The sequence below is a fragment of the Anguilla rostrata genome, chromosome 3 (genome assembly GCF_018555375.3).
Source record: "Anguilla rostrata isolate EN2019 chromosome 3, ASM1855537v3, whole genome shotgun sequence".
NCBI lineage: Eukaryota > Metazoa > Chordata > Actinopteri > Anguilliformes > Anguillidae > Anguilla > Anguilla rostrata.
Window position 1 is genome coordinate 68,212,087 of NC_057935.1, and position 27,243 is coordinate 68,239,329.

Consider the following 27,243-nt stretch of genomic DNA (forward strand, 5'->3'; position numbering starts at 1 on the left):
TCTGGACGTTTTTTGATGATGCAGTCACACTGATGGGGAAAATCACTGTGGTACCCTTTCAGTTGTATCCATGTGGGGAGAATGTACATTTCACACAGGGGTGAAACTCATTAGACTCATGATACAATCTATACATTAGTCGACAAAGAACGGCTAATGAAACCAGGCAAGATGAATTCATGTTTATTTCATATGGATTTCGGACATATACATTGCACTTAATACAGAAGCCCTTTTTTTTTTTTTTGGAAAGTAAATAAACCAGAAGTCAACTTCTCTAATGCAGATAGACAGTGGCCCAAGATAGTATCAACTCTGGTTCTGTAGTCATGATGATTCACAAACCATTTGGAGTCTGACCATTTATAGTGCGGTAGGCAGTGGCATAGTGTAAGATCTGCAAGCTGTAATATATGCATCCTTGTGTTAAAGGAGTAACATGGTGGTTGAACGTGACACTTCCCAGTTGTCTTTAGGCAACAACAAAACAAATGTTCATAATTTTTTTATCATTCAGTCATTTCAATGTACTTTAAAACGTATTTTTCTAAGCCGGTCCACCCGAACCGTCTGGGCGTGGTAATGAGAAGTGTCAGTTAGCTATGATTGACAGACCGTGCCCCGTTACCATAGCTACCCCCATGATACGCGCTCTTTTTGGGAGACTGAATTTTCACAAGCTAGCTAGTGTAGTAGTATATCAAGTAACGATAGATAGCTAAGGTAAGGACTTATATCCAATTATAATTTTTGCTATCTAGCTAGCCAAGTTAAGATAAAAGCACAACTATAACGTCCTCATAAAAGCAAACTAGCTAGCTAACGTTATCGATAACATTGCCTTATGAAAGCAAACTACCTAGCTAGCTAACGTTAGCTAGCTAGCTAAATGAATAGGCTATAACCAGAAATCATCTAATAGTCCTTAAAAGGCACTCCAATTTAAGTGAACCTAATGTTAGTCAAATATTTGCATTGTCTTGCCTGTAAGCCAGCGCACCAAATTGACAACTTTCTCAACCGGTTGAAAATAGGACGATAAATTTAAAACGCATATTTCTCCAAAAATACAGAACGGACATATTTAATACTTTACTCATTGTGTTTCTTCAATGCCTCTTGTGCAAATAGCACAAAACCGAGTGTGAAAATCACCATGGTACTCATTTAAAACAGTGTTATTTGAACCCCATACATACCCATTTGGGATGTTTTTTTTTTTTTTAGGGGAATGGCCATTAATATGGTTGTACAACTTCTATAAATGTACAGTTGTAATCCCTAGATTTCTGCATAGAAATGTCTTTGGTCTCTGTACATTAAGAAGGGTTGCGGTAATATTGTGATTTCAGATTTGCATGATGGCATGTTTATCAAATCACTGGCATACCTTTGTACCATTTGCTTTAATCATTACTTTAACAAAAACATAATTACAAGCTGTAATGATGACAGTGCTACTCATTTACATAGTTTGTTTCAAACTGTATTCAATTAATGACAATGATTTCCATATAATTTGAACCAACCATAAAATTTGCTTGAAGATGAAAGGCCAAATTTGTGCACATGTAGTCCGTCAATGTTAATGGCTGTCAGTTTGCCTTGAATTCAAGACAACTGGGGAACAGTGCATGGTGATGGCGTTTTCTTGGTGTACTAAATTTGGTCACCGCCTTAGCTCACATATTTGATTAATGGAAAAATGATCTGAACCATAAACAGAAGTTAATATTCCACAAGCAACCACAAATAAAGACATTTAGCAACGCCACAGAACAATTTTGACAATTCCTACGACAAAAAACTAAGTGTTACCAATAAATAAAAGTTTACAAAACCCTCACAGTACATGACTAATGGAATGCAAACAAAGACAGACGTCTTAAAATAAATATGAAAAAACAGGAATTTCTAAAAACATGACAGATCAAATATTTATCTAGCAGAATGCCAACTGCCAATGTCTAAATGTGCAACATGGATTAATGGTAGACAGTCAAAAGAACTGATAAAACCCATAAAACACGTAACAGTTTGAAGTTGACCACAGCATACTTTCCATGCACAAACACACTTTTAAACGTGCCATGTATTTTCTATTTTCAGGAACACAGTAACAGCACTTTCTTTCTCGAGGGAATGAGAGACTGAAATGACTTTGCAGCTACATTTCAAAAATAAATATACAATATTACATTCGAACACAAAGTACAGTCCAGTTTATGACTTGGAGCTGTGGTATTCTACATGGCATAGCAGACTTTACAATGCATTCTTTCTACACATGGAATTACTCCGAAACCAGACTCCTGCATGTGCCCCTTGTAACATGCATGATGCTTGTTACAAAGAGAAGACCTAAAAATCCACCCAACCACTGCTCTCCTGTAAGAATGAAATTGGTATAAACGATAGATAGGTAGGCACCACGGTGCGGTGTGGATACTCCAGCTCTCCTTCTACCACTTGGTCTCCTTTAAGACTAGTCTCTCAGGATATTAAGGCTTACTGATGATAGATTTTAGTGCATTAAGAAAGCAAGAACCATTTTTTTTAAAACCCTTACGCAACCCCTGACCTATGTACAAAGCCGTAAAATATTCCGGTTCGAACAGGCTGCAGGAAATATTCCCAGACTGCTACAGTACAGTGATAGGTTTACATGATAAGGGCAATCCAGCAAAAAAAAAAAAAAAAATCTGATAACCCACTTTTTCAAAACACAATGTACACACGCTACATGCAGATACATGTTTGCAATGTCATGTTTGTGACATTTAAACTATCCATCTCAGCAATGTTTTGGAAAAGTGAAAACATTCCTTAAAACCAATTTATGAATTCCCCATCACCAGTAATCCCTTCAGTATCCAAAATTTGTGTGGGTTGTCACATCTTCTGGTATAAACTGCTTTTTTAACATCTAAACATCTTTCCATTTGCCCAAAATCAATGGAGAATGACAAACATTACACAACTTGTACAAAATAAATAAAATACAGTAGCTGCCTAAACACTGAGATGACCCAAAACAACAATGAACCAACAAAAAAATGCACACTGGCATTTATAAGCTCCTACTCCTCACATGTCGACCCAAACCACATGCCCACCTTCGCTGTAGGGAAGGTGAACTGGATTCTGTACCAGAATGTGACACTTTTCTTAATATCCTAAATGCATACATTTGGGGGGAAGAAAATCACTCTGAACATATATAAACCATACATTTCACTCTTTTCCTCTTGAGTATTGGCTCTTTACATACATAACGCTGCACGCTTGGGTAGTAGCCAACAGAAACTTTGATGGGAACAAAGAGGGCCAATTATCTACTCAGGCAGTTCCCCACCCCAGAATGAAATGCTAAAAGCCATGACAAGACAGCATCTACATTACCATTCTACAGTGCTGCTAATCACTGTTGAAATAATGTGGTTAATCTAGGGCTACACTTACGCAAGTCTGCCTGAATAATGTTCCTTTTTCTCCGTCTTCTCTTTCTGAGATGACAAGGCAGTAGAACGTGCAAGTGATTCATGTTCATGTATTCCCACTCAGGTTCTTCAAGTAAGAATGCAAAAAGCGATCTTTTCTTCATGTACTTAGACATTAAACACTACACTTAAAAACATATACAAACATATATATATACACACACCATACAACACATGTACGGTCTTAAATGTTAACTGTTGTGCAAATATTAGATTAAAAAAAAAAAAAAAAAAAAAACATGACTTTTTGTTCCCTCGCTATGAATATTCAGATAATATTTTTGTTAGTAAGCCATGCTTATCTAATGTGGAACAAATATGCTAAGCATTTTCATGATTAGCTAAAAGCAAAACCAATAAACCTTTGGTGTCAAGACGTAATTTCAGGAATAGCACTAATGATATAAAAAGTGAGAGTTATAATGGCACAACGCTATCTACATTTTTCTTTTTTTCTAAAATTTGTTGTGAAGGGCTGACCTTAAGAACAAATTACACAAATGCTTCCAATTCCTGCAAAAATGCAGATCTTCTAAAATAATGACTGTCATTAAAATTTTACTGACACAATGTCCCCTGATATCAACGCACATCTTCCAGCAATATTCAGCATTCCTTCACTGCATCGCCTCATCTGGCTCTCTGTACACTGTGCCTAGCCATTCACCGCCACTAGCAGAACCCCTCACAAACACGACGAAGCTGGTGGCCACTGGACGACCATGAGTATAAATGCATTTTAAGTAGCAGTTTTCTGCAGGTATGTAAATAAATGGATCTTATCGACAGCCTATAGCGTGAGTTCGGTTATAATTAAAGAGTACTTACTACCGGGACCACTATCTAAGTGAAGCTGCAGCCTGCAATCCTTTAGATTGATAGTCATAGAAAGTGTGTGTTGCAACACCTATGACTCCAAACACTTCATGATTCAGGATTGGGTGAGAATTGTCCCGCAAATTCTTCGTTTTGCGTGAAGGAGAGTTTATGAAGGGCGGTTCGATTCTTATTGTTAAACTACGATATTATCAAATGTTGTTCTCTGGTTAGTCAAAAAGTGTTTCAAAATTTAAAAAGTGTTACACTCGGAGCTACAAAAAATGCCTTTAAGTTAATATATTAATGTTTTCATAAATTTAAATCGTTAGCTTGTGTAGCATACAGTACATCAAGGGTTTATCATTCCATGGCCTATGTTATACAAAACAGTACAGTAACGTTCAGTCAATTTACATTCGCCACCAATAAAACAGAACCCTACAAGCCTGAGAATTCACAAATATCGGATTTAGACACATTTTAAATTCTACCACGCACTACATTATGTCGCACACCTAGAAACGACGTTCTTCAACAATCCGCTCAGAGCATAAAACCAATGTTATTACCGGACGACCTCAGGTCCGGTGTCAACCGACCAGTCTACTCCACTCAAATGTTATGGCAATCATCCATCGACCATCCAGCACCAGCTACTTAAAAGCACACATACCACACCGCCTCAAGAAGACCAAGATGCAGGGCCCTGAACTTCACCCTCCGTGGCCACCCTGCCCCTTGAAGTATGGCTTCTCATTTTATCTGCTTACTGGCACTTTGTTTAACTCTGTATAACAGGAGTATGACGATGGCTTCTTGTTCCTTCAAAACGAAGGTTGAGCTGGCAGACACAGACAAGATTTTTAATTCTTTTTTTTTTTTTTTGGGAGGGCGCTGATGGACGTATGGTAAACATCCTGTCTGGATCTCTCCTAGCAGGGCGCTAACTTCAGTAGCCGGGAAGCCGACGGCAGTGGGGGGGGGGGGGGGTCCGACGCAAGCTTCAGTGGGCTAGCGAGCTCCAGGGCTGGCTTCAGTTCCACGCACACAGGGCAAACCCAGCCAGCAGAGGGAGGAGGTTGACCAGCAGCAGCCACAACGTCACCACCAAGCTGGAAGAGCTCGAACAAGGGTCTGAAAACAGCAGGAAAGCAATAAAGATTGTGTTAAAGGTGCCTGGTAAGAACATAATGGAGAAGAAAAACCTCATGCCGGATAATTTACTCCAGTGCAGAGCCTTATATTTAACCTTATATTTATATTATTACAATCTTGATTTCTGTTTCACAATATTGCAACTAGTATATCCTGCCTTACATAATGACAGACATTACACATTATTGACAGTCAGTGCAGATCAGTCATCACTCAAACACTGAAATAGGAACGTTGTGTCACTGTGAAATGCTGCGTTTAGATGACTGAGTGTAGTACAGTTCTACATAAACAAGACCAGGTCAAAACCTAGTATATGGATGGACCCAACACACTTCATCCGGCCGACCAACGGTGTAACTTCATCACTCAGTGACTCAGTCACAGACATTCGCGTTTATAGGGCTGGCCCCGCTGTAGCGGCCCAGCCAAAAAAAAACATGCACATGCAACAGCTGCAGCTGGAGTTGAACATTTGAAATCCACCGACACTCAGTCAGCGCACTCGTGTTAACCAGCTGTGGGAGCGTAGGTATACTGGCAAACCTCCACCGTGCGTGGCTGGGCATGATTTTGGGCGCGGCGAGTGGCGTCACTACAGACTAACCGATGGGGGTTCTCCTGGAGGCGTTGAGGGGCGGGAGCTGGTGCGGGAGCGGGCAGGTGCCGCAGAAGTCGGAACAGGCCGGGCAGACCAGCGTCCCGCTGTACACCCATTCGCCCATGCGCACGTTGACGTTCAGGAGCTGGCCCGCGTGGGCGCACCAGAAGGGCGTGTCCCGCACCCACACCGTCAGACCCGTGGCGGAGCAGGAGACCTGGCGGGAAGAGGCCACGCCCAAATCAAACATTGCCACGTCAACCCCTTAAAGGAACAGATTCGTTTTTCTCGCCATCTTGACTGGCACCAGTTTGTATCTAATCGCTACATAAATCATTAGCCCAGCTGCACCAGTAAAACGGATGCTTTGTTTCAGATGTGGCAGCGTACGGGTGAACTATGGAACTTGTTTCTGAGTGAATTACACTCATAAGACACTGGATGAGTAGAACCAAGTCAGTAATAACTGCTTTTTGTTCATTCCACAGTAGATTTCATAATGAACTGAATTAAATGGGATGTATGCCTGTATGAACTTGTGCTGGAAATATTAAATTCTGTTTCCTTACTCTAGCAGAAAATTTGCATACAACAATGGAATAATAAACGGACAGTTCAGCATCTATGTATCTGTTCAGACAGCGAGCGGTGTTAAACTGTAAGGCCGAAGCTTCTGCTTTCCAGACGTCTGCATGAGGAACTGAAAGAGCCAGAAGACCTCAGGCACGTGACGGTCTTGGGGGGGGTTGCTGGGGAGCTTAGCGGTCTAGGTTTTCCGTTTCACACAACGGCTTTGCACCGCGGTGTCGCTCTGCGCTCGACTCGTCTTGCCTTGTAGCAGCCGCTGCCCCAGTCGGGATAGGTCATGCGCGTGGCGCACTGCTCCATGACGAACGGCGACCTCTGATAGACGCACACAGAATCCGGGCCGTACTCCTCCGCCCCGTAGTTCCTCCACAGATCTGTCAGGAGCAGCATTAGCACGTCAGGTACACCACATGGACACACTGACATCCAACATCTCATCCAAAAAAAAAAGTGGGTATTAATATGGAGTTGGTCCACCCTTTGCTGCCATAACAACCTCCACTCTTCTGGGAAGGCATTATACTAGATGTTGGAGCATTGCTGCAGGGCTCTGTGCAGGCCAGTCAAGTTCTATATGGATCTATTTTCTACATGAACCCGACTGTGGCTTTGGGGCATTGTCCTGCTGAAACAGGAAAGGGCCTCTTCCCCAAAATGTTGGGGAACCACAGAATAGTCTAGAATGTGATTGTATGCTGCAGCATTAAGATTTGTCTTCACTGGAACTAAGGGGCCTAGCTCATACCATGATAACTGGCCGGTGAACAAAAGCAAATGCTAATGTTGAAAAACCGTAACGCGCGCTGTGCGCCTGAAGGGGGCGCTGGCGTCTCACCGGGCTGGTTCTCCAGCACTCTGCAGTTGGAGCTGCGGTGGTAGGCCCCGCTCAGATGCCAGCTGAACTCCTGGCTGAAGGGGCAGTAGTCGGCGATCTCCACCGCGCCGCCGTAGAAGGCCAGGTCCCTCTGGGCGACGCCCGCGACGTGGTCAAAGTACTGCGCGATCAGGAGAAAGCGTTCAGACACACGGCCCGTTTTCATGCACAACGCCGGCAGAGGGAGGAAAGCCTTACCAGCTTAACAAACACTACACACTGACAAAACAACTCGTAAGGCATCACTGACAGGAAACTATATTCAATATTAAAATATTACCTATAATCTTTAATAATAGGTCTGTATAAAAGACGCCACGACTACAGAAAGAAATATTTCTGAAACAATATCTTACTTGAGGTGTATAATACGGACTAAGCTTTCCAGTCACTAGCTACATTCAAATGTCAAGATGTCACATGAAATGAGTTGTCACATGATATGATAGTTGTCATATAAAGTTATACACATACACAATTGCTTATGTCAAGCTTTAAAATACATTATTCATTCAGTGTGTACTGTCAATTACAGTCAGAATAGTATTGCCTTTTCAATACATTAGACTTTATATTTAACCATTTAGCAAATGTGCTTATCCAGGTCAAACTACAAAAGTGTACACAAAAAGATAAGGCAAAGACCAAGAATGATATCAACCTATCAGTATCACAGTGGACAATAAGGCATTGCATAACTTTATGACATAGGTCCATATAGTAAGGGCAAGAGGGAGACTGTGGATGTACTACTGTGAGCAGCAAACTGATATCAATTTTAAAGCAGCAAAACGGGGACAGTCAACCCAGAATTCATGAGTTCAGGCTCTACTGAACCAACACTTTTTCCCTTAACCCTTTACTGTGTAAGATTATAACTGTGATTGGAATGTTCTTAACTGAATATTCTAATGGTGATGTCACAATCACAGCTGGTAATTCAAAGCAACGGAATTGTACAACACTGACCGGGGGGGGGGGGGGGCGGGGCATTCAAGAAAAACCTGCTCGTCAAAAGGTGAAAAGTGCTTGTGTGCACACACTGTACCTGGAACTCCAGGGGCAGCTCCTGGGGGTACTTCTGCAGGTTGCAAACGGCCACTGCCAGCTGGTCCTGCCTGCAGGTGAGCTGGAGGGGCGTGGTCCTCACCGTGTCACAGTACGGGCTGAGCACCCGCCTACTGTCCGCACAGGACAACACGGGTCAGCCGGGACGCCACAGACTGAGCATCCGCAAACGGGTAACCCGTCAACCCACCCAGAACCAGCAAAGCAGCTGCGGCTATCGTTGGATCAGCGCTAGGAATTCATTACATTACATTACATTACAGGCATTTGGCAGACGCTCTTATCCAGAGCGACGTACAACAAAGTGTATAACCATAACCAGGAACAAGTATGACGAAACCCCTAGAGAGAAGTACCGGTCCAAGTACAGGGAACAACCGCATAGTTCAACCTGGACCCTGGTGGTTAAACTGATTAACACTAACAACTATTCAACCTGGGGACCAATACTGTGTCGCTGTATTAGAACCGTTTCCTTGTAACCCCAGAGCTTAAATTCTCAGTTCCAATACAAGTGTGCTCACATGGAAGAATAACAACAAATGGAAATACCTGGGAATCAGTGTGCTGAAACACTAAAAAAAAACTACAATGCTATAAACAAACAGTATGGCGCCCCCTGCTGGCTGCCTCTGTGCAGCGGCTTACTTCTGACGCTGCTGGTCCATCCAGTACTTGCAGCTTTTCATCACAAAGTCGCATCCCATGCCCCGACCCCAGTCCAGCCTCTCCGACAGACTGTAGTTGGCTCTGTACCACCTGTACGCACAGAGCGACACGTTACCATCATCATCATCATCACCACGACCCACTCACACAATCACGTTTAGCAGGCTGAAGAGTCTACACAAGGGGGAGCTATTAGCATGCAAAGTACCAGACACTGTCTGTCCTTGCTACGTGAATAAACATAACCAAGTTTGCCAACTAACTACATTATGCGATCATAGTGTCTGAAGGCAATGCAAATATAGTCAGCTAACAAACTTAGAAAATAGTTAGAAAATCTTTCTGCTCACAAAACCATTTCAAATCCTTACTTTTACATCACTTGGGTTTTCCTCACATTTTAACTTGAGGGACCCCAGGGTCATCTACCATCTACTGCAGAGATTTTGGTTTTAAGATTACCAAAAAAAATCCAGAATCACCAATAGAAAAAAAGACAATCTTACCCAGTGTCTTCCATTATAGCCAGTGTAATCCTGGAAAACACTCTGTTCTGTGTGTGAGATCCTGTCATGGCTTCATTCTGATAAAAAGAATTAAATAAATAAAGAGAGAGAGAGAGGACTTTCAGAAATCCTTACTTTTTTTGGCTTTCACGTCACACAAATTCCTGGGCAACTCTGCAGTATTTCTCTCCAGTATCTTAATTACATTGGTGTAGCACTGAGTGACAGTGCACCTGTATTCCACAAGCCCCAGACGTACACAGACACCCGCTTTTCCCCATTTGGGAGAGAGAGAGCCATGAGGAGATGGGTAATCTAGAGACACCTGGTGGCAGAACCCAGGTAGTGTGAGGAGGACCTTACGCAACGACAACCCAGGGAATCCCAGCCAACTCAAACCCAGCCTACCCCCGCATAAGCCAACTGCATCCAACCGCTGCAGATTTCCAGTCACAGTCCGCTATTATCATATCCCAGATTCAAACCAACCATGTCAAGGATATAATGCTCAGTCTTTACTGAAAGTGCATGCCTTTACTGGCAGAGGACCCAGTTCTAACAGTGCTACCACCTCAAGGGAATGATCAGTTAAATCTGGGGGGTTAAGACCTGTAAAGGCATACTGTGCAGGCTTTTTAGCATTGCTGTGCTCCTGTTCTTTATTTTTATATCTCTGTTCTTCCATAGTCGCCATTGAGGAGAAGCAGTTCCAGGGTTGACTGGTTTTTGAACGAGCCCTGGCGGCTGGGTGTGCTGCTCTGCTGTACTCTGCAGCAGCGAGCTTGCTACAAACACTCTGCTGAAACCCGATTCATACCGCTACAGGCTCCGTAGGCACACCCACTCCTCCCCACACAGAAAAGAGCATCACACCCAGAAACGTCCCCTAACACACCTTAATTAAGACACACAGGTGGTGGAGCATGAATTAAGCAGGTGTGTGCACAAACAGAGATTGCCGGCGCATCATAGACATGTCGCAGCATGGTCACTTCATAGTATTTAAGGTAAAAATCCAGCCTAGTATGTTGTTAAGATCACAACCGTCCCTCCACTCACCTCCAGCAGTCTCTTCTCCCAGTGGTTGAACTCGGTGCCAAGGCCTCCCTGGTTCTCCAGCTCCATGCCCTCCAGGATGGGGCAATCGAAGTGCCGGCGGGCCTCCTCCTGAGAACAAGAGCCACAGCATCAACAGAGGCACAGCTTCAATCAACAGAGCCACAGGTTCAACAGGGTGACAGGTTCAATCAACAGAGCCACGGGTTCAATCGACAGAGCCACAGGTTCAATAGAGCGTCAGCTTTCAACTGCTGTTCAAGTCAGTCAGTCAGGGAGCACGCACGCACGCCCCATTGCCTCATACGTTACAGCTTCGGCTGAAGGTAATGCAACAGAAAGCAACTGCACCACACCAGGTCAGAGAGCACTGGCTGGCACCAGCCAGCACTAGCCTGGACCAAGCTCAAACTGTAATCTGTACCTTTTTTTTTTTTCCTTCTGCCTGTGATTTGTAAAACGTAAAAATGAATTTGTGCTAAAAGTTGCAAAACCAGAACCAAGAACAGAAATACACATCCCTTACCACCACTCGGGGAGTCACTAGAAGGTGAACTTCATGCCGGAGCATCCTGTTTCCACGGATGTCCCACAGCCTGGATGCTTTCCGTACCACTTTATCACTCCACTGGTACAGGCCCAAACTGCACCAAGAGCACATTCCACACTCAGCCGTCTGGCACACGACTCGGAAGAGCTGCCTCGTGTTATTACACGTTAAAGAGAAATTCTATCTGTACAGGAAACACCACTTACATTCCTGTCTAGAGCAGTAGGACAACACACACTGCTTTCATTTACGAGTCTATAGTTATTAGTCTATTATAATACATTACAAATCAAATATTACAAGCAAAGCATTAAATGGACGATAAACAGTTTTCACTATTAAAACATGACTGTTAAACATTTTGGGATTGATAAAGCACAGCGTCAAATGATTTTTAAATGCACACATTCAACTCAATAAATATTTTAATATGCCACGACATCTTCATAATAAATTTTAAAAAAATCTTTGCCCATAATACTCACATTATGCCATCCACCGATGACCAATAACAGTGCCGTTAAACAGAAACACAGATACAATCACCACTTTCCCATACCTCTCGTTGAAAGGCGGTAATCCACTAGCATATCGCTGAGTCAAAGGCTTCCCGTTGTCATCATGATAAAATGCAAAAAGCCCTGCGGAAAACCCCTATTTTCAAGAGAAAAATGAAAGAATATTCTGCAATTACTCTAATAAGGACGATGAAAGAGCCTTTCAAGGATTCATATTCATTTCTAAATGCAAATTTTACGATGTATATGAATTCCAGCATGAATGTGTGCGGCGAATGGTCTTACCAGGGCGTGAATGATCTCGTGTTTGACAGTGGACAGCATGCCCACAAACTCCTGAGGCTGGGTTGAGATCATACTTGGGCAAAGGTTTGCATATCCAGCGATGGGTCTACATAAGAGCAGAGCATGGACAAATATGAGAAACTCCAATTCACACACATCGCATGGCACATAATAAAGTTCACAGTTTGTGTAGAATAAAACACACATACAAATAATACAAATACGTAAATGTACACACAGCCTGCGGCAGCAGACACTGTTGATGACCAGCTTTAGTCAGAAGGCAGTGATGCGGTCGAAAGCGTTCATTTTCAAGTACGGCAGATGTGAGCATGCTGCAGTGTGGAGCGGGCACACAGTGAGAGTGGCAGAGGGAGCTGGTTGTGGTGGAGCGGGCACACAGTGAGAGTGGCAGAGGGAGCTGGTTGTGGTGCAGCGGGCACACTGAGAGTGGCAGAGGGAGCTGGTTGTGGTGCAGCGGGCACACAGTGAGAGTGGCAGAGGGAGCTGGTTGTGGTGCAGCGGGCACACAGTGAGAGTGGCAGAGGGAGCTCCAGCGCTTACCGGTCCAGCTCGGACTCCAGCTGGCAGTAGGCGGCGTAGGCCACAATGTTCTCCTGGCCGCAGCGGTCCGTGGTCACCCCGCTCACGTACAGCACAAAGTCCGCCCCCTCCACCCCCTCCCCGCTCGGGGGCCCTGCCGGACCGCACGACCGCCCCAACTCGCTGCACACCTTGCATTGCTGGAGGAGGACACACAACGTCACTGTCGCAGATTACCGAGGAGGTGAAGTCACCATCTCCAATGAATTACTAGTGTCAAGGTGTCCGGACTGCCTAAACTAAAAGGTAACCAGCGACAACTGTGCACGTGGCAGTTTTTACTAATCCGCATTATCCCCCAATCCCAATGGCTGATCCAATTAAGTGCTGCAAGATTTAAAACACAAAAAAAACAGAAGGCTTTATGACAGACAAACGATATGTAACAGCATGGGCTTAATTCGAATGCACCCCAGCAAAATAAATATGCATTTAGGCCTTTTTTTTTTTTCCTCCCTTCTTCAAGTACAATTTTTTTAAGTATACCTGAAACATACGACTGACCTGTAAATGTTCTTCAGGGACGATGACAGGTCCACATTTGGTGACATCAGCACAAGCTCCCTGGCAGTAGCGGTGTGGATCATCTTTCTTCCGCAAATACTGGTTGGTGGCACATTGCCTTTGCAAAAGAACACCTCAGTAAGCAAGGCTTACGGAAATGAGATGACATACGCACCCACAGCTGGCTACTGATAGGATTAGCAGACCAGGCCAACGCTGTCTAAATGCTCCAATCACTGCTGAACGAGTGCATTCGAGACAGCTTAAAGAGATCATCAAAATGACCTAAGTTAGAACTAATAACCATCTGGTGGCACTGTATGGACATACAGTTACATGTTTTTGAAAACGATGTGACAGAGCATGAAAATCAACAGCGACAGCCCTCTGACATGAATACAAAGATCACACATGAGATGATGCTTAAGCCCCAAAAAGAAACACACATACATATGCTGCTAAAATTTCAGGACAAAGCATCATAGCACTTTGACTGAATGTTTATAAAGAGAACACTATTGCCCTCTATACAGAATATACAATAAATATATCAGACTAATGATAAATATAATAAATTCTTATATCCAAATTGATGTGTGAATCCTATACTGTACACACAAAGGATGTAGCCTAATATTTCAGAGATTTGCAAACTGGCTGCATTTGTAAAACAATTATACATATCACAAAACAATAATATACACACAAACCAACTACAAACGCCTGCACATTGTTTCACACAGGCAATATGACACCGTACGCAACACTACCTGCTAAGAAGCACAGGGCCAGTTTGCCTTCGAACTCTAAATGTCTTCTGAAGATAGTCAATCGCTTGTGGAAACAGTTTCTCCTGTACACAAAAGACACGGATGAGCCACCATAGACGCGTCGAAATTAAAAATAAATGCTTCAATAAACACCCCGTTTTCTATTCCTAGATTGAAACAGGGATACAAGAAAGAGTAGTGTACCCGTTTTCCATTAATTGCATGGGTTTACTGAAAGCAAATACCTCTTGTCAAAAACATAAAATTTCAGTAAAATTGGTACCTAAGCTTTAATGTAACAATATTAATCGTTTTACACATGAAAGTTCTCGTCAAGAACGTAGTATTCCACAGCCCAATTGGTACATACGTTTTCAACTAGCCAAATTAATAATTTTGAACATGAATTTTAATACCTTCACAAGTCTTCTTTTCTCTGAATCCAACCTAATGAAAGCAAAGGAAGAGTTAAGGTTGCCATGTAAATTAAGCAAGATTAAGTTCTGAATCAAAGACGGTGCTACTCAAGTGCAAAATGGTTAGGAATATTTGGGCATATTGGTAACTGTGGAGCTAGGTGGTTAACCAAATTACTTACTCTTCCAAACTTGAATCATAAGTGATTTTTATTTTGAGTTGCTGGTCAATACTTCTTTTAGATATTCTCTCTGACTTCAAGTAAACTTTGTGGACGACCTATGGTGGGAAAAAAGAATGAGTTATATGTTTTTTTGTATTTCAAAACATTAGCTACTAGTCAAGTTAGCAGCACTGATACTTTGTCCAAAGGTCCATTTAGAATGACGACGTTACAGTTGAAACAGATTCTGATTATTACATTACAAGCAAGGACCATGCAAAACTGGCAACAAGAATATGAACTGTAACGTAGCTAGCAAACTGATACAATCAGAGGGCTACATAGATTGTTTGCTTACAGTGAAATTCAGATAGCCGTGGCTTGTTATATCGCGGCTATAACACGGGTTATGAGCGGTAGTTTAGCTTTGCTAATTAAGAGCAATCCTCCATATTCTATTTCGCTGGTTAAGCAAAGGAATAACTTAACGTTAAGATAGCTAACTAAGAATTAAATAATCAGTGAATAAATATGACACCAGTACTTCATCATTTCCCTAGCTGCTGCTAGAAAGCAGCAAAACGAGTGTCAATTCATATTTCGTTTACCTAACTAGCTACCTTACTAGCTTGTGCTATATTATGATAGTAAAATTCAGCAACGGTAACGGTAGCCAACGCAGTATAAGATAGCTAGCTGCCTAGCTAACTATCGATAGGGAGGTAAGATTATGCTAGTGCTAGTATCTGCTATTACTACCCAACTACCAATATACACCATTTTATGCAAGAGCACTGCGTTAATTGTAACGTTAACGATACTGTCACGTTAATCAAACCAGGAAAAGTGATGAGATTGAGAGTATCGATTCGGATACTGCTAACGCGATAACGCCACAAGCTAGCCAGCTAACTAGCTAGTTTCCAATTAGCCAACAGTAAGCAAGATGGATAGCAATGTTCTGTCGTAAAATTACCTCCGATTGAGAGGGTACTTTGTGTCTACAAGTGTGACTATGTACAAACAGGACTAGAAGGGAAAAAGTACAAATCCGGCAGAGTGATCCAAACAGCTTCCACCAACAGCTCAGTCTCGTCGCCATCATATGTGACCAGAATATGCTGGCAAACCCGCGACGTCGATACCAGTGATTCGCTTGCTACTGCCGCACAGCCAAAGGCTATTGCATTCATAGCTAACTATCGGTTTAAAATATAGAAAGAAAACAACACCCTCAAAAGTAGCCACGCAACACAACGATAAATGAGCACAAAAATATCTTCCATCCTATTCAGACCCAGGATTTTGTATAGAACGTCACTTCCTTAACAACCGTAACCTCCTCTCATCCTGGTAACGAGCGTTGATCCTGGATTATCTTTGTAAACTCATTTCGTTTGTATTAGAGTTGGCTATATATCGTTGTTGTAAACTGACAATGGCTTCAAGATTTAATGAGTGATGGCGTCTTCTTTTAACTTTAGATGTCTAATTTACGTGGCTCAGGAAGTAACGTTGGTATGCCTGCACATGTATCTTGGAAGCGGTGAAGGCGTCCGGTCTAAACCGTCGGGCGTTGCCAAACAAATGTGAACGAATGGTATATTGCTAACTAGATAGTTGACTAAAACAAAATAAAAGCCTAGTATATCAGTTTTACTGCAGCATGGTCTAGGCCTAGATACATCCAATCAGATTTCCACCAAATAGCCCACTTTCTGAAACCGTAATCAAACAACTGCTACTGGATTCAGCTATTTATTACTGAAAGGTGTTTTCTTTAATGTTGTAGCATTTCCTAAATGAAAGCTCTCTTCAACCATGCTGAAACAGAAAACATAAAGCATGCCATACTTAGAACAAGAAAGGACGTTATCACCGTCACAGAAATGTAGCAAACACATACCTGAAAGATTAGATTTCACACACCTGAAAAACAGATGGACTGGGAGCGTCTAAAAAAGTAATTTCATGTAATGAATTTAAGATCAATGATTCATCGCGTCCACGTGGGGGCGCATAAACACCAGCAGTCTGAATAACTCGAACAGTTTGAATGACGCTTTCATGTTTTCTTTGTAACTTCAATAGCCCGAAGACAGACTACGTAGGTCAGTTAGCACCTCTAAACTATGCCTTTACATCAGACAAAAGGTCAAATACCTTTGTATCTCATAATTTTTTTAAATCACAAAAATGAACCTATTTTGATATTAAAATTGGCATTAAGACTACGGACCCCCAACTGCAGAATCTATAAAGGCCATATCCATAAAGACATATTAACTAGCTGTTGGGCACTCACAATCATGATGCTTCCTAATACGTCAGATACAGTTTTCTCCAGTGAACTAAATTGGGTGAACGCAATGTTGCAAACACACCCGCTGATATAGAACGAGGTGCACCTTATTGCTGAGATCTAATGACCTCATAGAATTTCAATTACCTAATTACCCAGCTGAGACAATCAGAGTGGTAGGGTATTTAAAGTCTAGAGGACGGATCCTTTGCATTATTTCACCTTCTATCATTATGGCAAGGGTTGTGCAGCTTGGACTATGGCTTGGTGTTTTGGGCTTTGTTTTGGCACAAGATCAAAGTAAACATTTTGGATCAAAAGGGTCAGATGAAACTTTTCATAGATGCCAAGTTGCTTCCTTTGCAAGAGTGTTATGTGGAGACCCTGCTATTAGTAGTACGGACTGCGAAGCCCTCAATTGCTGCTTTGATCAACAGTGCTATTTTGCAAATGAAGGTGAGGGGGCTGCATGATCGTTCTTGTTAGCAGCTCTGATCATGTCTGCCTCTGCCTGTTTTAATGTTTCTGTTCTTCCTACCAGTTACTGTCCACTGTCTCCGGGATGGCCAGTTCATGGTTGTAGTGTCCAGAGCTGCCACCTTGCCTCTGCTTGACCTTCCTTCTGTGAACTTGCTGGAGGGCCCCAGTGGCGGTTACTGTGGTCCTGTTAGTGCCTCTCCTGCTTTTGCGGTCTTCCATTTCCAGTCAGTGACTGTGGAACCACAGTGAGGGTAGGTTGCATGCCATGGGAGTGACCCTTTCTACGTTGTACTGTGTCTGTACTAACCGCTTGCTTCCCCTTCATCTTCAGGTGGAAGGGGATTACGTGATCTATGAGAACAAGATGTCCTCCACATATGAAGTGGGCGTTGGCCCTTTAGGTTCCATCACAAGGGACAGTATTTATGAGTAAGTGGTGGGTTTCTGTCATTGCCTAGTTCTCCTCTGCTTTTGTTACTAACTTGTGGTTCTTGTTCTCCAGGCTGTCCTTCCAGTGCAGGTATTTTGGCAGTGCTGTGGTTTCTCTGGTGGCTGAGGTGAATACGGTGCCTCCTCCCCTTCCGGTAGCCGCTCCAGGGCCCCTTCGTGTTGAGCTCAGACTGGCTAGCGGTCAATGTGACTCCAAAGGAGCACATGGATGTGCTGATGGTAAGACTGAATAATGGAAATTTAATGAACCCTCCAACCTCCCATATCCATTTGGTAGTAACAGTTTTCCTTCGCTTTGTAGCTGTGTACAGCAACTACTACGGAGATGCGGACTACCCTGTGACCAAGGTGCTACGGGAACCTGTGTATGTGGAAGTGCGGATCTTGGAGAGGACCGACCCAAACCTTGTCCTGCTTCTGGAACACTGCTGGGCTACATCCACCTCCAGCCCCCTCAGCCTACCCCAGTGGAGCCTTTTGGTTGATGGGTAACTAGCAACCTGAGTTGCTGCTCAAATTCCTTCTGCCCCCTCAAATGCTGAACTGGAGTCTTTGCCCAGGTGTCCCTACCGTGATGACCGTTACCAGACATCCTTGGTTCCTGTAGATGCCTCTTCTGGACTTCTCTTCCCCAGCCACTACAAGCGGTTTATTGTGCAGATGTTTACCTTTGTGGATCCTGAATCCTTCGTTCCACTGAAGGAAACGGTATTTAATTTGTAAGATTGCAGTTCTGAACATCCTGCCTAATCCATCAGTCTTCAACCCTAAATTCTCTCCTCAGGTGTTCATCCACTGTAGCACGGCAGTTTGCCACCCCTCTGCTACCGATCGCTGTGAACAGCGGTGCAACAGTGGAAAGCAAAGTGAGTGGTGCTTGCCAATTGTGGTGCTAGTAGCTTCCAGGCTGCACGGAGTCTAATGATTCTTACTTGTGGTTCTTCATTCCAGGAAGGTCAATTGCTCCTGTAGTCAAGCGGTCCCCTGAGGAAAAGGCTATCGTTTCCAGTAAGCCTGTAGTCCTGACCAATGCAGAGCTTACAGCCACAGACCAGAGGCTTCACAGTGAAGGTGAGTGAGATTCCCCTTGCTGTCATGCTGGCCGCCTGTCCTAGTGCTAACTATTCCTTTCCTTGTTTCCAGTGCCCTCGTCTCTCAGCTATGGTCTCCTGGGAGTGGCTGCATGTGTTCTGCTAGTCTCAACCCTGGCACTGGGCGCTGCATGTGTTAAACGATCTCGAGTGGAACCGAAGGTGTGAAACTTTACAAAAATAAAGATCTTATGGAAAATCTACTGTGGTCTGTGGTTCCTTGTAACGGATATGTTATGGTAGTTTGCAAAATGACCAGAACGGTTTGGTTCTCAGAATTGATTTTATTTTTTGGGGGAGGGGGGGTGAAATGATGCCGTAAGCGCATTAGCAATTAATGTCATACAAAAAATGACCGCATTCTTTCTAAAGAACTACAAGTACTTTTTGGTATTCAATACCAAACTGAGTGTTGGTAGGTTACTGCAAACAGACTTGGGTTCCACCACCCCAAGTTGATATGCACAACGTAAGGACCTAGACTCCCAACTTCCTTCTAAATTCCAAGCCAGGAATAGCTTGTGACTATGGCTTAATGATTAGCTACATGTAAGACTGAAACCCTCTGGTGCATTAGACTTTTCTGATTACAGGGATGGATCACCATGTGATCTCAAACCAACCCCTTCTGAGAATCAGTTCAATTCGACACCAAGTAGTTGGGCTCCTTTAACACGGCACAGGAACTGTGGACACTTAACTGCAGATGAATGTTTGTACCGACTATATTTTCTGGTGTACTTTAGGTCAATCCATTCTGCATGAAAAATAACCCAAGCTATGACCTACCTAAATGCATTTGTCAAGTAGTATAACATCTGGAGAATCTGCCCCTTTCCCACCACCTATTCAACCCAGCTCCTGGTCCAAGCAATGGTATATTGTAGTTATCTCGCCCTCCAGGGCCCCTGGGAAGCTTCCTTGATGAGCTCGACACCCTGCTGAGCTCCTTCCCAGAGGATGGCACCCCACTGATCCTCCTGGGAGACTTCAACATCCACCTTGATGCCTCCCACTCCGCAGCCTTCCTGCCTCTACTTCACTCATTCGATCTCTCCCTAATGCACTTCCCACCAACACACAAAGCTGGCAATCTCCTCGACCTGGTCATCCTGAGGAATTGCTCCTCTTCCAATCCCACAGTGACCCCTCTGCACCAGTCTGACCACCACTTCATTTCCTTCTCCCTCCCTCTTGCTCCTCCCCTCCATCCACTCCTACTGTCATGGTCCGCCGTAATCTCCGCTCCCTCTCTCCCTCCTCTCTCGCTTCCAGTGTCACTGCTTCACTCCTCACTCTTGAATCCTTCTCCAACCTTCCCACTGACTCTGCATCCTCCACTCTGTCTTCCTCGCTCTCCTCAGCACTTGACTCTCTCTGTCCTCTAGTCTCCAGGCAGGCACGCTCGTCCCCTCCCAGTCCGTGGATGTCTGACCCCCTCCGAACCAACCGGCCAGCCTACGTGCAGCGGAGAGGAAGTGGAGGAAATCCATGACTCAATCCGACCTGTCTGCCTACCAGTCTATGCTAGCTAAATTTTCTACCGCTGTAACCTCTGCCAAAATTATCAAACAAAAATTCAAAAATCTGCCTCTAACCCTCATCAGCTGTTCTCCATTTTCTCCTCTCTCCTCAGCACTCCTTCCCCACCTCAGTCCTCCCTCGCTGCAGATGACTTTGCAGTTTTCTTCGATGAGAAAATTGCAGACATCCGCAGCTCCTTCACGTCCACCACCACCCTTCCCCACTCCCCCATCTCTGTTCCCTCCCCTTGTTTCTCCACTTTCTCTCCCTCACTGACTCTGATGTTTCCCAGCTCCTACTCTCCCACCGCCCTACCACCTGTGCTCTTGACCCCATCCCTTCCTCTCTCCTTCAGACTATTACACCTGACATCCTCCCATATGTCACCTCCCTCGTGAACTCCTCCTTGTCTTCTGGATGTTTCCCCTCTTCTTTCAAGCTGGCCCACATCACCCCACTGCTGAAAAAGCCCACTCTGGATCCCTCTGTCATCCAGAACTACCGCCCTGTCTCCCTTCTCCCTTTCCTATCCAAAACAATTGAACGAGCTGCTTCTAATCAACTCTCCTCTTTTCTCTCCCTGAAAAACCTCCTAGACCCCTACCAGTCTGGCTTCAGACCTGGCCACTCGACAGAGACCGCACTCCTCTCGGTCAATGAGTCGCTTCACGCCGCACAAGCAGCCTCCCATTCATCTGTCCTGATCCTCCTAGACCTTTCTGCTGCCTTTGACACCGTCAACCACCCCATCCTCCTGTCCTCCCTGGCAGCTATGGGGATCTGTGGCACAGCACTAGACTGGATTGAGTCCTACCTCTCCGGTCGCTCCTTCCAAGTCGTTTCTTGGAACTTCTTTTAACTTTAGATGTCTAATTTGCGTGGCTCAGGAAGTAACGTTGGTATACCTGCACATGTATCTTGGAAGCGGTGAAGGCGTCCGGTCTAAACCGTCGGCGTTGCCAAACAAATGTGAATGAATGGTATATTGCTAACTAGATAGTTGACTAAAACAAAATAAAAACCTAGTATATCAGTTTTACTGCAGCATGGTCTAGGCCTAGATACATCCAATCAGATTTCCACCAAATAGCCCACTTTCTGAAACCGTAATCAAACAACTGCTACTGGATTCAGCTATTTATTACTGAAAGGTGTTTTCTTTAATGTTGTAGATTTCCTAAATGAAAGCTCTCTTCAACCATGCTGAAACAGAAAACATAAAGCATGCCATACTTAGAACAAGAAAGGACGTTATCACCGTCACAGAAATGTAGCAAACACATACCTGAAAGATTAGATTTCACACACCTGAAAAACAGATGGACTGGGAGCGTCTAAAAAAGTAATTTCATGTAATGAATTTAAGATCAATGATTCATCGCGTCCACGTGGGGCGCATAAACACCAGCAGTCTGAATAACTCGAACAGTTTGAATGACGCTTTCATGTTTTCTTGGTAACTTCAATAGCCCGAAGACAGACTACGTAGGTCAGTTAGCACCTCTAAACTATGCCTTTACATCAGACAAAAGGTCAAATACCTTTGTATCTCATAATTTTTTTAAATCACAAAAATGAACCTATTTTGATATTAAAATTGGCATTAAGACTACGGACCCCCAACTGCAGAATCTATAAAGGCCATATCCATAAAGACATATTAACTAGCTGTTGGGCACTCACAATCATGATGCTTCCTAATACGTCAGATACAGTTTTCTCCAGTGAACTAAATTGGGTGAACGCAATGTTGCAAACACACCCGCTGATATAGAACGAGGTGCACCTTATTGCTGAGATCTAATGACCTCATAGAATTTCAATTACCTAATTACCCAGCTGAGACAATCAGAGTGGTAGGGTATTTAAAGTCTAGAGGACGGATCCTTTGCATTATTTCACCTTCTATCATTATGGCAAGGGTTGTGCAGCTTGGACTATGGCTTGGTGTTTTGGGCTTTGTTTTGGCACAAGATCAAAGTAAACATTTTGGATCAAAAGGGTCAGATGAAACTTTTCATAGATGCCAAGTTGCTTCCTTTGCAAGAGTGTTATGTGGAGACCCTGCTATTAGTAGTACGGACTGCGAAGCCCTCAATTGCTGCTTTGATCAACAGTGCTATTTTGCAAATGAAGGTGAGGGGCTGCATGATGTTCTTGTTAGCAGCTCTGATCATGTCTGCCTCTGCCTGTTTTAATGTTTCTGTTCTTCCTACCAGTTACTGTCCACTGTCTCCGGGATGGCCAGTTCATGGTTGTAGTGTCCAGAGCCGCCACCTTGCCTCTGCTTGACCTTCCTTCTGTGAACTTGCTGGAGGGCCCCAGTGGCGGTTACTGTGGTCCTGTTAGTGCCTCTCCTGCTTTTGCGGTCTTCCAGTTTCCAGTCAGTGACTGTGGAACCACAGTGAGGGTAGGTTGCATGCCATGGGAGTGACCCTTTCTACATTGTACTGTGTATCTGTACTAACCGCTTGCTTCCCCTTCATCTTCAGGTGGAAGGGGATTATGTGATCTATGAGAACAAGATGTCCTCCACATATGAAGTGGGCGTTGGCCCTTTAGGTTCCATCACAAGGGACAGTATTTATGAGTAAGTGGTGGGTTTCTGTCATTGCCTATTTCTCCTCTGCTTTTGTTACTAACTTGTGGTTCTTTCTCCAGGCTGTCCTTCCAGTGCAGGTATTTTGGCAGTGCTGTGGTTTCTCTGGTGGCTGAGGTGAATACGGTGCCTCCTCCCCTTCCGGTAGCTGCTCCAGGGCCCCTTCGTGTTGAGCTCAGACTGGCTAGCGGTCAATGTGACTCCAAAGGAGCACATGGATGTGCTGATGGTAAGACTGAATAATGGAAATTTAATGATGAACCCTCCCCCCCCCCCCCCTCCCACATCCATTTGGTAGTAACACTTTTCCTTCCCTTTGTAGCGGTGTACAGCAACTACTACGGAGATGCGGACTACCCTGTGACCAAGGTGCTACGGGAACCTGTGTATGTGGAAGTGCGGATCTTGGAAAGGACTGACCCAAACCTTGTCCTGCTTCTGGAACACTGCTGGGCTACATCCACCTCCAGCCCCCTCAGCCTACCCCAGTGGAGCCTTTTGGTTGATGGGTAAGTAGCAACCTGAGTATTGCTGCTCAAATTCCTTCTGCCCCCTCAAATGCTGAACTGGAGTCTTTGCCCAGGTGTCCCTACCGTGACGACCGTTACCAGACATCCTTGGTTCCTGTAGATGCCTCTTCTGGACTTCTCTTCCCCAGCCACTACAAGCGGTTTATTGTGCAGATGTTTACCTTCGTGGATCCTGAATCCTTCGTTCCACTGAAGGAAACGGTATTTCATTTGTACGATTGCAGTTCTGAACATCCTGCCTAATCCATCAGTCTTCAACCCTAAATTCTCTCCTCAGGTGTTCATCCACTGTAGCACGGCAGTTTGCCACCCCTCTGCTACCGATCGCTGTGAACAGCGGTGCAACAGTGGAAAGCAAAGTGAGTGGTGCCTGCCAATTGTGGCGCTAGTAGCTTCCAGACTGCACTGATTGTCTAATGATTCTTTCTTGTGGTTCTTCATTCCAGGAAGGTCAATTGCTCCTGTAGTCAAGCGGTCCCCTGAGGAAAAGGCTATCGTTTCCAGTAAGCCTGTAGTCCTGACCAATACAGAGCTTACAGCCACAGACCAGAGGCTTCACAGTGAAGGTGAGTGAGATTCCCCTTAGCTGTCATGCTGGCCGCCTGTCTAGTGCTAACTATTCCTTTCCTTGTTTCCAGTGCCCTCGTCTCTCAGCTATGGTCTCCTGGGAGTGGCTGCATGTGTTCTGCTAGTCTCAACCCTGGCACTGGGCGCTGCATGTGTTAAACGATCTCGAGTGGAACCGAAGGTGTGAAACTTTACAAAAATAAAGATCTTATGGAAAATCTACTGTGGTCTGTGCGTTCCTTGTAACGGATATGTTATGGTAGTTTGCAAAATGACCAGAGGTTTGGTTCTCAGAATTGATTTTATTTTTTGGGGGAGGGGGGGTGAAATGATGCCGTAAGCGCATTAGCAATTAATGTCATACAAAAAATGACCGCATTCTTTCTAAAGAACTACAAGTACTTTTTGGTATTCAATACCAAACTGAGTGTTGGTAGGTTACTGCAATAACAGACTTGGGTTCCACCACCCCAAGTTGATATGCACAACGTAAGGACCTAGACTCCCAACTTCCTTCTAAATTCCAAGCCAGGAATAGCTTGTGACTATGGCTTAATGATTAGCTACATGTAAGACTGAAACCCTCTGGTGCATTAGACTTTTCTGATTACAGGGATGGATCACCATGTGATCTCAAACCAACCCCTTCTGAGAATCAGTTCAATTCGACACCAAGTAGTTGGGCTCCTTTAACACGGCACAGGAACTGTGGACACTTAACTGCAGATGAATGTTTGTACCGACTATATTTTCTGGTGTACTTTAGGGTCAATCCATTCTGCATGAAAAATAACCCAAGCTATGACCTACCTAAATGCATTTGTCAAGTAGTATAACATCTGGAGAATCTGCCCCTTTCCCACCACCTATTCAACCCAGCTCCTGGTCCAAGCAATGGTATATTGTAGTTATCGCCCTCCAGGGCCCCTGGGAAGCTTCCTTGAGCTCGACACCCTGCTGAGCTCCTTCCCAGAGGATGGCACCCCACTTATCCTCCTGGGAGACTTCAACATCCACCTTGATGCCTCCCACTCCGCAGCCTTCCTGCCTCTACTTCACTCATTCGATCTCTCCCTAATGCACTTCCCACCAACACACAAAGCTGGCAATCTCCTCGACCTGGTCATCCTGAGGAATTGCTCCTCTTCCAATCCCACAGTGACCCCTCTGCACCAGTCTGACCACCACTTCATTTCCTTCTCCCTCCCTCTTGCTCCCCTCCATCCACTCCTACTGTCATGGTCTGCCGTAATCTCCGCTCCCTCTCTCCCTCCTCTCTCGCTTCCAGTGTCACTGCTTCACTCCTCACTCTTGAATCCTTCTCCAACCTTCCCACTGACTCTGCATCCTCCACTCTGTCTTCCTCGCTCTCCTCAGCACTTGACTCTCTCTGTCCTCTAGTCTCCAGGCAGGCACGCTCGTCCCCTCCCAGTCCGTGGATGTCTGACCCCCTCCGAACCAACCGGGCCAGCCTACGTGCAGCGGAGAGGAAGTGGAGGAAATCCATGACTCAATCCGACCTGTCTGCCTACCAGTCTATGCTAGCTAAATTTTCTACCGCTGTAACCTCTGCCAAAATTATCAAACAAAAATTCAAAAATCTGCCTCTAACCCTCATCAGCTGTTCTCCATTTTCTCCTCTCTCCTCAGCACTCCTTCCCCACCTCAGTCCTCCCTCGCTGCAGATGACTTTGCAGTTTTCTTCGATGAGAAAATTGCAGACATCCGCAGCTCCTTCACGTCCACCACCACCCTTCCCCACTCCCCCATCTCTGTTCCCTCCCCTTGTTTCTCCACTTTCTCTCCCCTCACTGACTCTGATGTTTCCCAGCTCCTACTCTCCCACCGCCCTACCACCTGTGCTCTTGACCCCATCCCTTCCTCTCTCCTTCAGACTATTACACCTGACATCCTCCCATATGTCACCTCCCTCGTGAACTCCTCCTTGTCTTCTGGATGTTTCCCCTCTTCTTTCAAGCTGGCCCACATCACCCCACTGCTGAAAAAGCCCACTCTGGATCCCTCGTCATCCAGAACTACCGCCCTGTCTCCCTTCTCCCTTTCCTATCCAAAACAATTGAACGAGCTGCTTCTAATCAACTCTCCTCTTTTCTCTCCCTGAAAAACCTCCTAGACCCCTACCAGTCTGGCTTCAGACCTGGCCACTCGACAGAGACCGCACTCCTCTCGGTCAATGAGTCGCTTCACGCCGCACAAGCAGCCTCCCATTCATCTGTCCTGATCCTCCTAGACCTTTCTGCTGCCTTTGACACCGTCAACCACCCCATCCTCCTGTCCTCCCTGGCAGCTATGGGGATCTGTGGCACAGCACTAGACTGGATTGAGTCCTACCTCTCCGGTCGCTCCTTCCAAGTCGTTTCTTGGAACTTCTTTTAACTTTAGATGTCTAATTTGCGTGGCTCAGGAAGTAACGTTGGTATACCTGCACATGTATCTTGGAAGCGGTGAAGGCGTCCGGTCTAAACCGTCGGGCGTTGCCAAACAAATGTGAATGAATGGTATATTGCTAACTAGATAGTTGACTAAAACAAAATAAAAACCTAGTATATCAGTTTTACTGCAGCATGGTCTAGGCCTAGATACATCCAATCAGATTTCCACCAAATAGCCCACTTTCTGAAACCGTAATCAAACAACTGCTACTGGATTCAGCTATTTATTACTGAAAGGTGTTTTCTTTAATGTTGTAGCATTTCCTAAATGAAAGCTCTCTTCAACCATGCTGAAACAGAAAACATAAAGCATGCCATACTTAGAACAAGAAGGACGTTATCACCGTCACAGAAATGTAGCAAACACATACCTGAAAGATTAGATTTCACACACCTGAAAAACAGATGGACTGGGAGCGTCTAAAAAAGTAATTTCATGTAATGAATTTAAGATCAATGATTCATCGCGTCCACGTGGGGGCGCATAAACACCAGCAGTCTGAATAACTCGAACAGTTTGAATGACGCTTTCATGTTTTCTTGGTAACTTCAATAGCCCGAAGACAGACTACGTAGGTCAGTTAGCACCTCTAAACTATGC

At 44.6% G+C, this 27,243-nt stretch overlaps 2 protein-coding genes and 1 pseudogene across 4 annotated transcripts; 2 read left to right on the forward strand and 1 right to left on the reverse strand.

The window, feature by feature from the left end:
* Nucleotides 1-167: 167 nt before the first annotated feature.
* Nucleotides 168-17,026, reverse strand: lmln (leishmanolysin-like (metallopeptidase M8 family)). Of its 3 annotated transcripts, none has more exons than XM_064329499.1 (17): nucleotides 16,952-17,026; nucleotides 14,665-14,762; nucleotides 14,483-14,513; nucleotides 14,067-14,149; nucleotides 13,297-13,414; nucleotides 12,754-12,932; nucleotides 12,190-12,295; nucleotides 11,946-12,040; nucleotides 11,363-11,480; nucleotides 10,840-10,947; nucleotides 9,781-9,857; nucleotides 9,254-9,364; nucleotides 8,586-8,718; nucleotides 7,499-7,658; nucleotides 6,907-7,037; nucleotides 6,082-6,292; nucleotides 168-5,453 (listed from the first exon to the last, which is right to left on the reverse strand). In XM_064329499.1, the coding sequence occupies exons 1-17, from the start codon at nucleotides 16,955-16,957 to the stop codon at nucleotides 5,353-5,355; spliced, it is 1,866 nt and encodes a 621-aa protein (XP_064185569.1). In that variant the 5' UTR covers nucleotides 16,958-17,026; the 3' UTR covers nucleotides 168-5,352. The 3 variants fall into 3 exon arrangements, with proteins under 3 accessions (XP_064185569.1, XP_064185568.1, XP_064185567.1); XM_064329498.1 differs by lacking the exon at nucleotides 16,952-17,026 and adding an exon at nucleotides 15,623-15,959 and having other exon boundaries at nucleotides 8,586-8,715; XM_064329497.1 differs by lacking the exon at nucleotides 16,952-17,026 and adding an exon at nucleotides 15,623-15,959.
* A 136-nt stretch (nucleotides 17,027-17,162) lies between these two features.
* On the forward strand, nucleotides 17,163-19,170 carry LOC135251755 (zona pellucida sperm-binding protein 4-like; annotated as a pseudogene).
* A 3,216-nt stretch (nucleotides 19,171-22,386) lies between these two features.
* LOC135251757 (zona pellucida sperm-binding protein 4-like) lies at nucleotides 22,387-24,409 on the forward strand. Its single transcript, XM_064329504.1, has 9 exons — nucleotides 22,387-22,629; nucleotides 22,713-22,903; nucleotides 22,986-23,083; nucleotides 23,155-23,321; nucleotides 23,415-23,601; nucleotides 23,676-23,823; nucleotides 23,900-23,981; nucleotides 24,069-24,188; nucleotides 24,261-24,409. Exons 1-9 carry the CDS (start codon nucleotides 22,407-22,409, stop codon nucleotides 24,374-24,376), a joined length of 1,332 nt encoding a protein of 443 aa, XP_064185574.1. The 5' UTR covers nucleotides 22,387-22,406; the 3' UTR covers nucleotides 24,377-24,409.
* The last annotated feature ends 2,834 nt before the right edge of the window (nucleotides 24,410-27,243 follow it).

What these genes read in the sequence shown, in the direction of transcription:
- lmln (XM_064329497.1), bottom strand. Translation starts at nt 15,751, where the DNA reads ATGATGGCGACGAGACTGAGCTGTTGGTGGAAGCTGTTTGGATCACTC. An exon ending in CTGGAGTCCGAGCTGGACCG is followed by an intron (nt 12,296 to 12,753) that starts GTAAGCGCTGGA and finishes GCTCTTATGTAG; the next exon opens with ACCCATCGCTGGATATGCAA. An exon ending in TTACCGCCTTTCAACGAGAG is followed by an intron (nt 11,481 to 11,945) that starts GTATGGGAAAGT and finishes CTCTTGGTGCAG; the next exon opens with TTTGGGCCTGTACCAGTGGA.
- LOC135251757 (XM_064329504.1), top strand. Translation starts at nt 22,407, where the DNA reads ATGGCAAGGGTTGTGCAGCTTGGACTATGGCTTGGTGTTTTGGGCTTT. An exon ending in ACAAGGGACAGTATTTATGA is followed by an intron (nt 23,084 to 23,154) that starts GTAAGTGGTGGG and finishes TTCTTTCTCCAG; the next exon opens with GCTGTCCTTCCAGTGCAGGT. An exon ending in TCGTTCCACTGAAGGAAACG is followed by an intron (nt 23,824 to 23,899) that starts GTATTTCATTTG and finishes TTCTCTCCTCAG; the next exon opens with GTGTTCATCCACTGTAGCAC.